The 18,177-nt window shown below is 45.9% G+C and overlaps 1 protein-coding gene across 1 annotated transcript; it reads right to left on the reverse strand.

The window, feature by feature from the left end:
- Positions 1 to 26: 26 nt before the first annotated feature.
- Positions 27 to 18,067, reverse strand: LOC108137269 (cubilin homolog). Its single transcript, XM_017258863.2, has 15 exons — positions 17,880 to 18,067; positions 17,523 to 17,816; positions 16,793 to 16,976; positions 15,403 to 16,158; positions 14,227 to 14,985; positions 13,079 to 13,759; positions 10,918 to 12,660; positions 10,309 to 10,471; positions 9,663 to 10,027; positions 8,426 to 9,107; positions 5,508 to 7,870; positions 4,657 to 5,148; positions 2,128 to 3,933; positions 683 to 1,358; positions 27 to 459 (listed from the first exon to the last, which is right to left on the reverse strand). The coding sequence occupies exons 1-15, from the start codon at positions 17,960 to 17,962 to the stop codon at positions 209 to 211; spliced, it is 11,298 nt and encodes a 3,765-aa protein (XP_017114352.1). The 5' UTR covers positions 17,963 to 18,067; the 3' UTR covers positions 27 to 208.
- Between the last annotated feature and the right edge of the window lie 110 nt (positions 18,068 to 18,177).

The following is an 18,177-nucleotide window of genomic DNA, read 5'->3' on the forward strand; positions in this document are numbered from 1 at the left end:
AAATAAGGTCTGGCTGCATCTTAATATAAAATCGGGAGAAAGTATTTTTATTTAAGAAAATAAAAACATTTAAGCGTTAAAGAATAACTAATTATTTTCTTTGACTATTATATTCTTTATTTTCCTTGACTATTAAAATCTTGTTAGACCTGAAAAATATTTAAAATTATGTTTATTTGGCTGGCTTTTGAATATTGACTTGGGGGATTTAGCCGCCCAATAAATATCTAGGTATTTGGTAGTTGGAGTAGACCCCGGCGAATCGAATCACCCAGCCGATGCCATCGTAGTTGACCGTCTTGTGGAATCGGACCATCACTTGGCTGCGCTGGCTCTTGTATACCTTGGGGTTGTCCTCGCCACAAAAGCGCCGCATCTCGAGCTCCTCCCCAGACTCATTCCGCTCCAGGATCAGCAGATAGTCCGTGTGGCAGGTGCTCTTCGAGCCCAGGTTGAAAACTGAAAGGTTAGGGGAAAAACATTCAAATCAGGACACTTGTTTCAGGCAAGGTCTGTAAACGATGGAGCGGCTGCATCGTTTACAACCAGCCTTAAGGCTAGACTAGGGTGAAATCTTGTAAAAGGAGGATACTTTTTTATGTTTAATTCTTTTCTTAAAAACCAATTGTGCACTATAATACGACAATACAAATATGTTGTAGGTACTTTTCTCCACACTCACCCTCAAAATTGAGCAGTACTATATTGTTGCTGGGCACTCGGATGTTCCACTGGCACTCGGAGTTGTTGCGCACATTGGCCGGGTAGAAGGGGTTGGCAAAGACGCCCTGGGTGTTGTAGAACTCACCGCCGCAGCCTGGACCCTTTTCGGCGGGACTGGCCAGATAGGTGAGATCCAGGGTGGTCAGAAACGAGCCCGTCTTCATGTGCAGCCGCAGTTCGCTGGCCGAGCTGAACAGGCTCTTGCCCACATCCACAAAGGAGCACACGTGCTGCAGGGATCGATTGGTGCTGTCGAAGACGTCCAGGCTCTCCACCTCGCAGTCGTAGGTGCCGAAGACGAGCTCGTTGTAGTACAGACTCAGGGTGTGATTGGGCGGTGCCCGGATGGTGATGTCGCAATTGGAGGTCTGCGACAGACGCACCCTGCCCTGCAGTCCCTCGTAGTGGCGCTCGGCATTGGAGGTCAGTGACACCTGCACCTGGAATCCGGTCCGCCGCTCCATTCCCTTCGACCAGAACTTCAGATACACCTCGTTGGCATTCGCATAGTACGTGTCCGGCTTCACGTTCCCGCAGTACACGTGCTCCGTGGCGTAGTTGATGAAGTCGTGACCGGAGGTCTGGCCATTGAAGACCAACTCGCTGCCGAAGCCCTGCTCCACCAGTTCGGCGTCCTGGAAAATGTATTACAATGGGTATTAATAAAAATCATTTCTTTAATAATAAAAAAAAAATTAAATAAATATTAAATACCAAAAATTTCCACTTAATTCATAAATTAAAATATTGTTTAAAACTTAACAATAAACTATTAGAGGCGTTTCACTTTCAAATCGAATTTGAGTAAGTAAAGTTAATGAGTTAAGAAGGTAACTTTTTCGTCAAATCATTTAACCGAATTTAGAAAACGACCAACAATTAGTTAATTATTAAATATTTTAAAGTGCTAAAAGTATGATTAAAATGCAGATATTTAGAGAATTGAATCAAAAGTTATAACAGATAAACCACTTCGAAATAGAAAGAAAATAGAAAATAGAAAGCCAGGATTTTGATAGCTTTTTCGAAAAGTAATTTTTTTTAACGTCATTAAAAATTAAAAAAAAAAATCTATCAAAAATTTTAAAGCAAGATTTAAATTTGTTATTTTAGAGCACTGAAAGACAAGCTATAACAGATATAACATGTCAAAATTGGATGCCTGTAAGAAAAGTTGTGACATTAGAATTATAGGTTTTTAATCACTATTGAGAATTAAATTAAATTTTTTACATATTAAAAGTAATTCCAATAAAAGTAAAATACATTTTAAAAAATTGTAAATTTAATATTCAAAATAACTAAAAAACAGTGAAAAATATTTGCGTTGAGAACCAAATATTTGGTTTTATAACGTGTTTTTTTTTGCCAATGTAAGTAATGTATTTTCGTAGGGACACTCACCTCGCTGTTGTAGATCTTGAGGTATTCATCCACGCAGCTGCCGTTGGCATCGGGTCCATGGAGATCGAAGCTTAAGAACTGCACACTCAGTGGCACATCGCCCAGGATGCGCCAGTGGCAGGCCACTCCGTTGCCGTGGATGCCGCCCGACGATCCCGGCGGCGTCTCAATGGTGACCTGTTTGACTCCGTCGCCGGCCAACTGGTGGCTGGCACTGCCGCACTGCCGGGGCACCGCGTTGATGGTGAGCTCGAAGCCGGAATCATTGATCCGCTCGTCGGTGTGGAAGCGCAGGAACAGTGTGTGCCTGGTGGTGGTCATCGTCGGCGGCTGATCCTGACCGCAGAACTTGCCAATTAAGTCGGCAAAGGGTCCGGCCCCATCGCGCAGCTCCACGAAATCCTTGGCGCAATTCAACGACTGCTCCACATGGAAACTCTGGAAATTCAAACTGATCTGCCGATCCGAGCTCGCCCGAAAGACGATATTACAGTCGAGATCGTGCTCGTAGCCCGCCGCCTGGTTGCTGAAGTTCCGGAAAACATAACGCGTGTTGTCATTCAGTGTGATTTGCTCATCGCAGTTTCGCATCACTCGAACCAAAGCGCTGAATCCCCGCGACGGATCGCGATCATCCGAATAGCTGTGTATGATGCCCCGCTCCTCGGGTATACTAATCACGGGCAGATCCTCGTTGATGTGACCACAGAAACGACCACGTCTTTGCCGGGCATCTGGAATGGGTCCGGAATACAGCTCCACACCATCATAGTCGCAGTTCGTATGCGGCTCGAAGTCAAGCATTTCGAACTTGACCGTGAACTTATGACCCACTGGTGCCGTTAAATTCCAATAGCAATCACTGCCGGGTGGCACATTATTATCCGTATGCTGACGCGGCGATTGAATCTGTGTCGTTTGGGTAATCAGGCCACCACAAAGCCGACTGCTGTAGTTCAGAACGAAGCCGCGACCCGAGAAACTGCTGTCCGTGCGGAAGAGCAGGTTGATCGATTCCTTGGCCCGGTATGTGTGGCCATGTTTCACGCCACAGAGTGTGGTCTGTACGGGCTCCTTGTCCTTTTCCTTGGTGGTAATGGTTAGATTGTCAAATAGGCAAACCGAAATGGGTGCCTGTTCCAAATCGAATTGCTCGAAGGTGATCAGTACACCACCCGTCGAAGGATTTCTGGGCACAATGGTCCAATTGCATTGCAAGTTCTTCTCATAGCCCGCCGGGTAGCCCGGACTGGTCAGCTGCTGCCCCTCGTCATCATCGTCGTTGGCGAACAGCAGGCCACCGCAATTGCGCTGGAATTTGGCCAGGAAACCATCGCCCACCATTTGGTCGTCGGAACGGAAGATCAGGCGTAGGTACGGCGATGTGGTGTTGATCATATCCGGCGGAGCACGACCGCAAATGCGCTGCAGATCGGTCCAATTGCCAGTGGAGTCATTACGCTGCTGTACGAGAAGATAGTCCTTGGTGCAGCCCGCGCTGTCCTCGATGTAGAAGCGACCATGGAAGGTGAGTCCAATGTGATAGCCCGCCGTGGCCTCCACCTCCCAAATGCACTCCACATTGTTCTTGTACTGCTCACTGAAATCGATGGGCCGATACGGATAGGTCAGCTTGCCGCCGCATCCCGATCCGTACTTGATGGACACGTTGAAGGTGGCGTTGGGCGAGAAGCTATCCGCGTGGTACTCCAGGAACAGACCGCGCTCCACCACTATATTCACAGCGCTCGCCTGGTTGCAAAACACTCCCAGCGATGGCGAGCTCTGGTCGGGTCCATTGTACACCTGCACAGGATAGGAATTTACATCAGTTTTATGAATTTACATCATTTTGGGTTATGGCCAGCAACAGTTTTATGATTCTACACAGCATTTTTGACTATATCCTAACCAAATAATATGTTTTTTATTCAAAAATATCAAGCTGATTGAATAGAAATGTATATAAGAAAAGAATTTACATGAATTTGATGATTTTACATATTATAATAAAGACGTATTTTTTGAATATACAAATCTTATTCAACAGGCATTTATATTAGAAAAGAATTTGCATCAGTTTAAGGATTTTACATATCACAATTATTACGTCATTTTCGAAAATAACAATCTGATATGATAGTAACTTATATTAGAAAATAAATTACATCAGTTTTATGATTTTACATCTAATTTTCCTATCATAGTCAATACGTCATTTTCGAACATAACAATCTGATATAATAGGAATTTGTATGAGAAAAGAATATATATATTTATTTGATGATCTGCAATTCTATGTAATTTTGTTTTTTATATAAATTTGATCAAATATCAAAATAATATTTATAATTATTATTTCATATTTTTAAACTGATGTAATATAAAAAGTTATATATTAAAATACTATATTACCCTTAATACTAATAGCACAAAAAAGCTTATTCGGTTAGCAGTGGGATTTGAACCTGGACCTTTTTAACTGTAGTTAGGTAGTTAAGAAGCATGTGAAAGAAAAGGCAAACTTACATTGAGGAAGTGGTGCTGACAGGGGGATTCCTCGGATCCTGCTGCCGGAGCCGGCGTGGGCAGGTTGACCTGCAGCGACACCTCCAGCTGGATGTCCTGGGGCATCACCTCGTCCTCGCCGCCGGCATCCAAATAGGGTCCAATGGCCCAGGCACAGTCGATGGCCCCCACAATCGCCTCCATTCCCGATGGCTGCTGCACCGTCATATTGTCGCCCGGTTCCAGAATGTTGACGCCTCCGCAGTTCTGCATGTTGTAGCCCAGCACGAGATTGGACAACGAGTTGCGGGTGGTGCCAGAGACGACCAGTTGGAGGGGGAAGGGCACCCGGATGGATGGCGGCAACTTGCCGGGACTGGGCGGCGCATAGTTGCAGAGGATTCGCTGCATCAAAGCCTCCTCGTGGTCCAAGCGATTCATCTTGAGCGGTGAGAGCAGCGAGCAGAGATGCGAATTCCGCATCATCACGGAGGTTGTGTTGTACTGCTTCACCTGCAAGGAAGATGAATTGATCATTTTCTTGTGGGTCATCATTCACTTGTGAATGAACTCTTGTTCGTTTGCTTTGCTCGTTCATTGGCTCTCTTCTTGATTGGCTCTCTTCTTCATTGGCTCTCTTGTTCGTTTGCTCTCTTGTTCATTTGCTATCTTGTTCATTGGCTCTCTTGTTCATTTGCTCACTTCAAAAATCAAGTAAACAAGAGACCCCATAAGCAGAGGAGCAAATGAATGACAGAGAAAGTGATTCATTTAAAGAAATGAGGTATTGAGCAAAGTGAACAATAACAGTTCATCATGTTCATTTGTTCATGCATTTAGTGAAATGAGTGCCAATTCCCCACCGAACTCACCTGAATCAGAATGGTGTGGTTGACCTCCGGCTTGAAATTGTAGCTGCAGTGCACGGGATTGCTGACATTATCGCGCCTGAACTCCATCTCCTTGGCGACGTTCAGCTCAAAGGCGAACTGCTGGCACGAACTGGTCCCATAGGCACTGAATCGCAGCTTGACGCCACGACCGCGGCCAATGGGCAGCAGGAAGGTGTCGATGCCCATTGTGTTGTCCGAGGATATTAGCTCGGCGGGCGGATCATTGTTGTACCGTCCCAGGATGGACTGCATCCGATAGTCGTTGGCCACGGTGAGTCGACCACGGAAGGACATCAGGCCGCCGTTGCCGCCATTGTTCCTGCCATCCCCACCCGAATTGAAGTCGAGTATCTCCAGGCGCACCCGCCTGCCCTTGGGCACTTCCAGCCGCCAGACGCAGTGCACCGGACGGGGCACACCCACCGGATAGCCGGGTGTCTGGAGGACGCCCATCGAGGCACGTATCGTCTCACCGCAACGCGAACCCAGCGAACTGTAGACGAAGGCGAAGCCCTGATTCTCCGCCGGAATGCCGTCCAGAAAGCGATACCGGAACACTATCTTGTTGGTCTCGCCCATCAGGTGATGACCATCATCACCGCACATCATTAGGGTGTCCACGATGCGCTCCTCACCATCCAAGCCGAAGGCATCGATCTCCTCCAGCAGCAAATGGTGGCGCTGCGAGCAGCTGCCATTGGCCAGCTTGGGTATGTCCATGTGTGTGGTGGTCATGTCGATGGTGCTACCCTTCTCCAGCTCAATGGTGTACACACACTCGTCCAGCTGCTTGATGGCCCGGTGAACCTGGAGGAGTTCCCGTGGCGGAGAGGCTATTGTGCCCTCCGGGCTGGAGAAGAAGCCGCCGCATCGGGCCAACTGCACGCTGGCATTGAAGCCCTTGTGCGGTTCGGAGACATCTGTGTAGTAGCGTATCCTCAGCTGATTGCCGGTGGAGTAGAGGGTGTCCGGTTTGCGACTGCCACAATAGCGACCAATTTCCGGTTTCAGCTCCGTACTGCCATCGTTCACGAGGACGAACTCCCGCTGGCACTCCTTGCCGCCCTCCTCCGCCTCCACCAAATCGAAATCGCCCTGGAAGTGCAACATTATGCGATGTTCCGGCGGCGCCTCCACAATCCAAATGCATTCCGAGTGTGGGTGTGGCAAATTGGGATAGTAGGGTGTTGTTATGGTCTGCGTATCCTGACCAACAGTCAGTTGTAGGCGAGCGGAGCAGGCATGACTCAGCTCCTCGAAGCGGAAGGTCATCAGGAAACGGGGTAGCGTGGTGAAGTGGAACTTCACATAGGCCCGATTCGAACTGGTCTCCAGTACTTCATGGGCCACATCCTCGCAGTACTTGCCACGACCCAAGAAGGGTGAGTCTTCGTCGTTGCCATTGCGAAGCAGTAGGTAATTGCTGCAGTCATGGGCATTGTTGGCTCCATTGTTGTTGTTGTTCTGCAACTGGAAGTCGGGGAAGTCCAGCTTGATGCGCCTGCCCTGACGCACCTTCAAACGCCAAATGCAGTCCTGCGTTTGGAAGCCACCGCCAGCGCGTAGCAGCACGTCCGTGATGTTGACCTGACCCCTGGGAGCCGCTATCTCGGAACCGCACACGGTGCGCACAATGCCATTGAATCCGGTTTTGTTGATACTACTGTCCGTGATGAACTCCACCCGCAGGTAGGGCTGCCCGTGGAAGATCCGCGCCTTCGTTTCGCTCGGCAGGGTGCACAGTTTGGCCAGATCCGACCAGTTCTGCAGATCGCCACTGCTCGAAATGCGCACATAGTCCGCTATGCACTCGTTTTCCCCGCCAAAGACCTCCAAGTCCATTAGAATGAGCTGCAGAACGGCATGCACGGCCGGATTGGACGGGACCAGGCTCCAGGCGCACTTCAGACCCTGCTCGTAGCCATTGGGGTAGCCGGGCGAATGGAGGCCAATCACCGAGCGATCGATGGTCACCAACTGCTGGCCACACAGACGCGTCTGCTCCTCGGCCGTGCGATTGGAGCGCAGTGCCTCCTTGGACAAACGCTGCCAGGTGAGCTTGAAGGGACCTCTCTTGGCCGTAAAGTACAGCACATTCGTGCTGGAGCGAATGGGTGCCTGCACATCCGTTCCCCACGCAATGCGTGCCCCAATGTCCGAATAGCCGTCGTAGAAGCTCAAGTGCGGCTGATCCAGATCCCTGAGGTGACGCACTTCCAACACCACCACGTAATCCTTGTCCACGGTGATGCGCCAGCTGTACGGCTGCGTGTCCTGGAACTTGCTCGGGTAGTGCGGTGACTCGATGATGCCATCAGTGCCGTTCAACTCGTTGTGGTGCTCTAAGGGCATTTTAAAACGAAAGAAAACACTTTAACCTCATGTTTACCCAGTGATAAACAACGCCCAAGACCCGAATTAGATGCACTTGAATAAATGATTAAAAGAAAAAAAACATAAGAACGCGAATTCTTCAGAACAAGATGATTCCATAAAGAAATGTTAATAAATGGAATCATGTTAGAAAATCGGGAGCAACGTTCTGTAACTGCACTGATAGTTAAAGAAGTGGTAAATGACATAAAGCCCATGGATGTTAATGCACTAAAATTAATGTTTTTAAATAAAAATATAAACGCGAATTCTTCAGAACAAGATGATTTCACATAGGTCTTTATCATATCGAGTTTAATGAAAGCAAAAATCGGAGTTTGTGCGTTATTGCAAGCATTTGAAATATTTAAAACGCGAATTCTTCAGCAAAAGAAAATTTAACAAAGGTCTTAATAAAATGTAAGTAATCGAAATTATTAAACGGAGTTTTTCCCAATAAAAATAACAACGCGAATTCTTCAGAACAAGATAATTTCAATCTGGATTTGGAAAGCAATACTCACCGTAATTGTAGGAGGCCAGGAATCCCTCGCCCACATTGTCGTCGTCGCTCTTGAACTTCATCCAGATGGAGCCGCGCGAGTGAATGGCCCCGGGCACCTCTGTGCCGCAATATACCCCGATGAGTTTACCCCTCTCCGAATCCTCGCGCACCTCCAGATAATCGCGATTGCAGCCCTCCGACCTCTCCATGTCCATTGACTCCAAGGTGAGACTCAGGGAATTGCCCACACTGGCCTCCAGCATCCAGATGCACTCGATATTCGGCGGATACGAGCCGGGATAATACGGCGAACTGAACCGACCGGACAGGGCGTTGTACAAGCTGCCACACGACGTGTCCATGGTCATGTAGTGACCCTCGAACTCCTCCACCAGCTGCAGCGGCACACTGATGGTCAGCGCCTGGCCGTTGGAGATCAAGGCCGGCGGATGGGAGCGACAGTAGCGGAGGCGTGGTGTGCCCACCGCCTCCACACCCTCGTAGATCTTCACGCCCACCGGCATGCAATCGCCCTCCGTGGGATATAGGCTATTGGCACCATCGCGCAGCTTCACATGGGTGGGCGTGAAGATGACCCGCTTGTTGGCCTCCTGTGCCTGGAGCACCCACAGACAACTCTCGTTCCGCGGCGCCTGTCTCGCCATCTGGATGTACTCGAAGTCCGTGTCATCGATGATCATCTGGCAAGAAACGATGGTAAAGTACATTCAATAATAAATGAAATAATATTATTTTGACCAGTGCAATAAATATAAGCTTAACCTTCTCGCACTAGGATAGTAAACGAAAAAAAAAAAATAAATAATAAAAAAAAATAAAAAAGGTTGGGTTTTAATTAACTTCAAACAACTCTTCATTATTGCAAATGCTAAAGTGTACTAAATAAAAGCAAACAACTCTTCAACATTGCCAAATAGGCTGTTGTACTGCAAAATAATTGTATATATACAAAAAAAATCTTCCCGTCATGGGTATTGAACTCGGTGGGACCTATGTACATTGTCAATCAAGAATACAATGTAATGACTGTAACTTATACAACTCTTCACCTAAAGCTATACTGCCAAATAAAAAAGAAAATATCAACATAATTATGCATACATAAAAAAAAAATTCTCATAGGTATTGAACTAAATTATAAATTATATTTATCATTATTATAGGACACCTTCGTAAGGCAAATTTTCATTCGGAAATTGTCTTTATTTTCTTAAAAGTTTTACTGGAAAACTTACCGTTTGGCCACAGGACTCGTGGAAGTGAAGTCGGAAGCCCTTCCTTGTGACGGAGTCATCGCTGACGAATCGCACCACTGCCAAATTGGTGGCGGACATCAGCAGGGTGTCCTCCGTCTTCAAATCACCACAGAGCTTGAACAGTCTCCGACCCTCCGTGTCGTCCTCGGCCAGATCGTAGGCCTCCAGATAGTCCCAGGCGCAGTCGTAGCCCGACTCCAGTTCAAGGTCCTGCATCTCGAAAACGATCTTGTGATGGGGCGACACCTCCACCTGCCACTCGCAGTGGCTGTGCATCGGATAGCCCAGCGGGTAGTTGGGCGATTCGATCACTCCGTTACGCGTTGAAATTTTGCCACCACAAGCTAGGGAAAGTAAAAAGGGTAACCAGTAAAGCAATGATTTTATATTCCATAGTTATGTTGCAATACCCTCTTACTTATTATAAAATATTCATGTTGGATAATCATAAAATTCAAGAGCCTCGGAATGGATTTTTTTTTTAATATGAAAAAAAAAACGTTTTCCAATATTGAGGGTTTCTGCATTAATAGTCACGTATTTTCAAAAAAAAAAAAAAAAAGGAATATATATAATTTATCATTTAAATATTTATAAAAAGTGCAAGGGTTTTCCATTTACTCACATGCTTTCACAGTTCGATAGGTGGCTGAGAAGCCTCGTCCATTGTGGGATTCGTCCGAGGTAAAGCGCACGTGCATCCGGTACCCGGAACTGGTTATCACCAACTTGTCCGTAGAGCCACAATGACGTTCGTGGGTTTCCGCAATGTCTTTATGGTTGGACACCTTAAATTAATTAGTATTAAATAATATATATATTTATATGTAATCACTGTACTACAAATATTAAAGTTCGTTATAATATGGTGTAAGTTTATTATTATTGTTGTATATTTTGTTGGGCAGTAGACAACAAAATGGATTTCAAACTTCCTTAAAAAAAAAAAAAAATTATTTATTTTCACTCATCTTCTGAACTGCTGTACTACAAATTACTATATTAGTAATAAATTGGAATTATGCAATATTATTGAAATATATATATAAAACGCAGTAGAAAACATAATAGAACCTCAAAATTATTTATAAAAAAAATATAATAGTAATTATATATATTCAATGATCTATCATAATTGCTGTACTATGGAAGAATTCATTATTATTGATATATATATTATAAAAAAAGGCAAAATTATTTATATCAAAGAAAAGAAAAAAATCATCAATCTCACCGTTAGTGCATCCTTGGTGCAGTTGAGGCTCTCCTCAAGATCCAAGTTGGTAATCGTCAGCTCGACGGATCTTTCCGGTTGGACAGTGATTAGCCAGTAGCACTCCACATTGTTGGGATACATATTTGGGTGGTTGGGTGACTTGAATGAGCCACTCTCGCCGCGCAGCTCCTCCAGACAACCATCGATGCGGTAGTCCAACTGGAAGTTCACAGTGCTGGCATTGTGTATGACAGTCAAGACTTCTCCGCTGGCATTCACCGCTCCTGGGCCGACTATCTCCTGGACCTTCCTGCCATCCGCAACGTACAATCCTTTGGGAATATCAGCGGTTCCCATGTGCTCCTCATGCCGCTCCCAATGTGAGACCTCCAGGCGAATGGCATTCCCCTTGGGGGCCCGTATCGTCCAGCTGCAATTGACGGGTATGGTCTCCCAAAAGGGTTCCATGTAGTTCAGACTTTCGATGGTACCCCACGTGGCCGTTAGATTTCGCACGCAATTCGCATTGAAGGCCATGCGGAATCCTCGCAGAGCAGTGCTCGAGTCGGAATCGAAGGTTACGGTCACCTCACTGGACTCCATTTGAATGAGCCGATCTTTGGGATCATCCAGTTCCTGGCAAAGAGTTCGTTCGGCCATCTGATTGGGTTTCCTGCTGCCTGTGAAGATCTTTACGCTGTCGTAGTAGCAATTGCTGAGGCTCTCCAACTGCAGGTCCTCGAAGGTGAGCGAAACACCCGATCCGGGATGCATGTTGATCCACCAGTCACAGTGGGTCGAATGGGGATAGGGATTGGGGTAGCGTGGTGAGGTGATCACACCCGTATTGGAGCGTATGTGACCACCGCAACCGAAGGCAAAGACGCGCCATCGCAGCCGGAAACCGTGACCACTGATGGCGGCATTCGTGTGAAGGATCAACCTCATCTCATGCGTATGACTGGGTATCCTGGTGGGTATATTCCGACCGCAAAAGCGTCCAATGAGCGGTGAATCCGTGTTGGCGCCATTCCTTATCTCCAGATAATCCGAACTGCAGTTGCTCGACAATTCCAGGTCAAAAACGTCCAACTGAATCTCCAGCAGTTGACCCATTCCGCCGGTCAACCGCCAATCGCAGTGCAAATTGTTCGAATAGTTGGCGGGGAAATCCGGCGAGGTCAACTCACCACTGTTCGCATGCACATGTCCGCCACACTGTGCGGGCTCCTCGAACGTGAAGACCAATTCGAAGCCGCCCTCCGATTCGCTGTAGTCCGAGACGAACTTGACCACCACATGGCCTGCATGGACGATCAGGTCTTCGGGCACACGGCTATCACAGTATTTGGCCAAGGGTTTGGCCTTCTCATCGCCCGTCTGGGCATTCAGACTGTCGTAGATCTCCAGATAGTCGAAGCTACACTCCGACGAGCTCTCCGTGCTGAAGCTCAGCCAGTGCAAACGGACGGCCTTGTGGGCCGGCACCACAATCACCCAGTAACAGGAGGCGTCCGAGGCATATTCGCCGTCCGAATCGACGGGCATTCGGATGTGGGTACCCGACTTGTAGAACACTCCCCCGCAATGGTCGCTTCCCACGGGCGGATAACTCCACTCCAGCTTCACGCCACGTCCCGTGCTCCTCGCATCCGTGGTCAGTTGGATAACCAGATCGTTGGTCTCGCTGACAATGGTCTCCGGCGGCGGATTCTTGTCACAGTAGGGCCCCAGGATCCGGCGATTCTTTCCGTCATTGAACTGTGGAAATATGTGGATGGATTAAGGTGTTATACACACTTGTAAAATTGTATACCCTGTATTAACAAATTTTTTTTTTTTTTTTTTTTTTTTGTAACATTTGTTAGTAAGGGGTAACATTGAATACTTTTTGAGACTACCAATTAAGGGAAAAGGATTTACATAAGAAGGCTATATTAACAAAACGCAATTTGCGTAAAGAATTCATATATTTTTTTTTTTTTATTAAAACTTGTGAATACTGGTTTAGACGATTCAGAAGTGACGATTTCGACCCAGAAGACAATGAAACGTCTGGTCAGACAAAAAGTTGTTGTCAAACGCAAAAAGATATAGCAAAAGACCTCAGAGTTTAAAAACAACGATTAAAAATCGGGGCATATTTATAGGTCATGGGCTAAAAAGGTTTAAAACTCACCCTCAAATTGGTGGTCAGACATGAATCGTCGTCGTCGTCGCCGCTGCTTAGCTGAAAATCGATCACCTTAAAGCTGATCAAGCTTGTGGCCGCCATAAACGTAAAGGGGCACATGCGATCGACCCTGGTGACATTATTGGGATATCCCAAAGAGGCGATCGTTTTGGTGGCATCGTCTATTATCCAGGTACAGGCCAAGCGGTATTGCAGCTCAAATCGGCCAGCACGGCCATAGAACTTCACCCTCAAGCGATTGCTCTGGGAGGTTTGCGCCGGTGGTTTGCGGGGCGCATTTGGTCCGCAGTACTTCTGGTGCATAATGTCACCATCGGGGTTGGGTTCCCAAATCTCCAGGCAGTCCAGTGGCCCCAGCTCCAGACTCCCAAACGTAATTTCTACCGCCTCGCCCAAGGCCAATTGAATTTCGTATTCGCAGGAAATGCCTTCGGGTTCCGCATAATCCAACGTTGATTCGGAAATAGTACCCTGCTTGGTGGTGTAGGTGCCTCCGCAGCCGGGCAAACCCTCCTCCGCGGAATAGTGAAGCTGGAAGCCCGTATCGCTGCCATCTGCATCCGAGTGGAACTGGATCTCTGCCTGGTGGGTGGGCAACAGCAGCGGTGCCGGCGCTCCGCTGGTGCAGTACTTGGCCAACTCGCGTCCGGAAATGGTGTCCGTGATCTGGAGGGAAGGTTATTCAAGATTAACAGGAGAAAACAATAATCCACATTTTTAAACGAATTAAAAAAAATATTCTCAAATGTAATATATTAATATACTATAATTTTGTATTGAACATTAATGAAAAAAGAAAAAAAAAAACAAAAAATAAAATTCATAAAACTGTTTTTTTTTTTTTATAAAAATAAATAATTTGTTTTTCACAAAAGAAAACTCTTCTTTAAATGATATGTTAGCATATTTGTAGTGCAATAGTCCTCTGTGAGAGTTTTAATAAAAAATGAAACCCTTAAATGAGAAAACTCTTATATCGGATTTGATTTTTTTTTAATTTTTTTTTTTTAATAAAAAAAAATAATAACAATATTCAACTGCATTTGTGTTTTTTTAGAAACCCATTTCAGCAGGCAAAGTGAAACCGAACAAATAGCACAGGGTGGTTTTGAACCCCTAGAAATGGCACTTACCTGCACATAATCGAAATTGCAATTGGCATGCTCTTCCAGCTGCAGACTGAAGAAGGTCAGTTTGATGCGCTTGGTTTTGGGAGCCACCAGTTGCCACTGGCAGTCGCGATTCTTGGGATAGTTGCCCGGCGAACCGGGCGAGGCGAGGGTGCCATGGGTGTCGAACTCGAGGCGACCACCGCACTGCGGCTGCATTGAGTTCCAGCTGAGATCGAATCCCTCCTTGGACGTCGAGTTGTCGGACCGGAACCAGAGGTACAGCTGATTGCCGGAGGAGACGATGTTGCCGCCGTGTGGCAGATGACTGCCACAATAGCGTCCGATGATCTGGGCTGCCGCCGATCGGCCATCGTTGATCTGGAGCCAATCGAACCGGCACTCGGTGGCGTCCTCCACGTCGAAGCTGTGGAATGTCACATTTACCACCAGCGATTCGTTGGTGCGGATCACCCAGGCGCACTGGGCATTGTGCTCGTATCCGGTGCCCTCCGGCGGGTACCGCAGTCGTCCGCTCGGCGCACTCAGCATCCCGTTGCAGCTGCTGAATCGCGTCTCGCAGAGTCGACCCCTGTAGCCCGGTGTACACTGGCACACGAAGTCGTTTTGGCCACCCGTCACCGTCTGGCGACATCGGCCTCCGTTCTTGCAGGGATGCAAGTCGCAGGGACTCGGCACCGGCTCGCAAATCGGCAGGCGGAAGCCACTGGGACATATGCAGGTGAAGTTCGAGGGTCCGGCGTCCAAGCAAATGCCATCGTTCTATTGCAAACAGGAACCATAGTCATTATAAGTTTTATTTCAGGCATACAAAAACTTTTTTTTTTGATTTTGATTGTACTCTTCAAAAATAATCATAAAAAAAAAAAAAACAATAACGAAGAATTAAAAAAAATAATAATAATATTGAAAAAAAACCTGGGAACGTAAGAATTATAAGTTTTATTCATTATTTGTAATTTTTATTATGCTTTTCAAACATAACGATTATTGTAGAGAAAAAATCATAATTTTTGAAAAAATAAAATGGAAAACAAAAAAAAAAAAAGAAAATCATTATTTTTGATAAAAAGTAAATATAACAAATATACTTTTGGCTACCTAAATAACAAATTTATAACCCCTAAAAAATCTGCAGAGTCATGGTTCTGCAGTAAAGGTAGGCAATATAAGGCTTACCAGGCAGGGATTTCCCAGGCAATTGGTGGTCGTGCCATTGACGCAGCCCATGAGGCCATAGCCAGAGCCGACCATGCCCACTGGGCAACGACAGGAGGCGGTGCCGGAGATCAAGAAGCAGCTGGCTCCCGGATAGCAGGGATTGTTGCCCGCCGGACAGCTTCTCGGCGGTTGTCCACCACTTTGGGCATCGAAATCCTGGGCACTCCGCTCACACTTTCGGCCATCACCCGTCCAGCCCAGCGGACACTCGCCGCAGTGATACGATCCGTAGGAATTGATGCAGTCCACCTTTGGACTGAGACTGCAGCCCCCGTTGTTCGTCTGGCACTCGTCCACGTCGCGGCAGCTCACCCCGTTCCCGGTCAAGCCGGCTGGACAGGGGGCACAGGTGAAGCTGCCCGGCAGGTTGATGCACTTGGTGGAGCAGGGCGTGTGGGCCGCCGTATCGCTGCACTCGTCCACATCCTCGCCACAAACGGGCGTCAGGCCATTGGTCTTCCAGCCCGGCTCGCACAGGCACCGATAGCTGGCCTCGTCGGAGCTGGGCACACAGGATCCATGGCCACACAGCTCCCAGGCACTCGACTGCGAGCAGTCCGCCTTGCGCTGGCTGCAGTGCATCCCATGCCAGCCCGGCTGGCACAGGCAGCTGTACGATCCGAACTGGTTCTGGCACTGGCCGCCATTCTGGCAGCCCAGGTCGGTGCCCTCGTACAGGGCGCACTCGTTAACGTCCACCTCGCATTTGGTGCCCTGCAAAAGTGGAACATCAAAACATGTTATCAATGTCATGTTATTTATATACTGCACAAGTATACTTTTGAATAATAATCTATAGAATTCGCGTTACCATTTGTTCATTTATTTTAATTTAAGTTACCTACTTACTTACCTACGTGGCGAGTTGAATCTAAAGAACTTGCGTTGGTACTTTTCATTAATTTAAATTAATTAAATTTTTTTTAATTTTTCAATATTTTATTTAGTATGAAAATAACTAAATGGGACTATAAAAAACCTATTTCAGTTTAAAATTAAAACGTATATATATTGTTAAGCCTGGCCAACATATTCTTAAGTGATTTAATTTAATCTGCTAGCGTATTTTCTCATTATTTTTTCATGTGCTGAAGAAAGGGCGTCTTGGGTTTATTTTTATAAAATGATATGAAATTAAATAGAGAGCAATATTTAAGCACACGTTTGTACATTTTTTTTTTTCAAAGCTTTAAATTGCAAATTTAATTATAATCAATTTTATAAGAAACAATATTTAAACGGTAATCATTGACTTTTTTGTGGACAACACTTCCGACGCCCCTAAATACTCCCCTTTTTCTGTGTTATCAAGGGGAATTTATTTTAATGAGATTGTATATATACCCACCTCAAAGGCCGGCCGGCATTGGCAGCGAAAGCCATTGAAGGTGTTGTAGCAGGTGCCTCCATTGTCGCAGGGTCCACTTGCACAGCTGTTCGTCTCAATCTGTGTCTTCAACCGATCCACTCGATTCTCCACCGCCCTAAGTCGCGTCTGGAAACGCCGCATCAGGGCCAACGATCCGCGAGTCCTGTCCCAAAACAGAGCGCATTATGAAGGATATGTCTTTACAAGCATATTTAACATATTGGTATAATCTTTATTGAATAGTACAAAACGTTTGTTAAACAAATTTGATCAACGAATTTTATGTTAGAGCTCAAACTCCTATCCCATTTCGTATTTTAAACTGTTGTTTTGGAGCTGACTAAGAGTTTACAACCTATACCTTTTACATTTTCTTTCATATTTCATGTATAACCTTTCTTATCCATCCTATTTATCCCACTATCTTCTTTCTGACTATTATTTTCAAGTTGTCTAGGATTATATAGTAAACCTATACAGGAGGTATATATAATTTTGATTTGTTGATTAGTTATAAATATTAATAATAAATAATAATAAAGCATATGCTCAAACTCCTTCGTGACAATTAGATTTTCTTAAGGAATATAAGCATTATAATTGCTTAGCATATTTAAGAATAGACATTCAAACTTGCATCCCAAAATTTGCTATTCGAACTCCAACAGTTTCAGAGATCTGAATGGGTTTATTCACTTTTAATGCTCACCTGTTCTGCTGCAATCGTAGCTTATCATTTAAGCCATTGGGTCCAAAGGCTCTCCGTTGGAAATCAGCCAACTGATCGGACAGCTCTCTCACATCCACGAAATCTTCGGCAATGTTCCATTCATCCTTGGCACCGCCGGATCGCTTCTTGGCACCACTGCTGGCTGTTAAAATCTCCATCACATCGTACTCATCGTTGATCGTGAGCCGTGAAATTCCGTTCAGTCGAAAACTGATATTGCGATTGGCTCCGGACTCGAAAATCAAATTGCCATCTTTGCTTATAATTTTGGGCCTAAAAATGGGCGGTATCAAAATCTACACTGAAAAAACAATTTTTTTTTGCGGTAGTCCTTACGAGTTGACAAAACATTCGACCCAAGGCCAAATGTTTGTAATGAGAAGGATGGATAGGATTCTGCTTCCCGCAGATCCGTTCATTTCGTCACTTTAAAAAACAACTTAAAACAAAAACTTTAACACCAGAAAAAACAAAAAAAAAATAAGATCCGATCCGTTGGAATATCAATGTCAGACTGTGCTGCTCCCGTCGTTCACTGCATTTCAGATCAACTCTTGATGGTGCCAGGGGCGTTTCCAGAAAACGCCCATTAAACCCATTCCCATTGCCATGAAAATAAAATGAAATAGAAAAT

Source organism: Drosophila elegans, unplaced genomic scaffold (genome assembly GCF_018152505.1).
Source record: "Drosophila elegans isolate 14027-0461.03 unplaced genomic scaffold, ASM1815250v1 contig_149, whole genome shotgun sequence".
NCBI classification, from domain to species: domain Eukaryota; kingdom Metazoa; phylum Arthropoda; class Insecta; order Diptera; family Drosophilidae; genus Drosophila; species Drosophila elegans.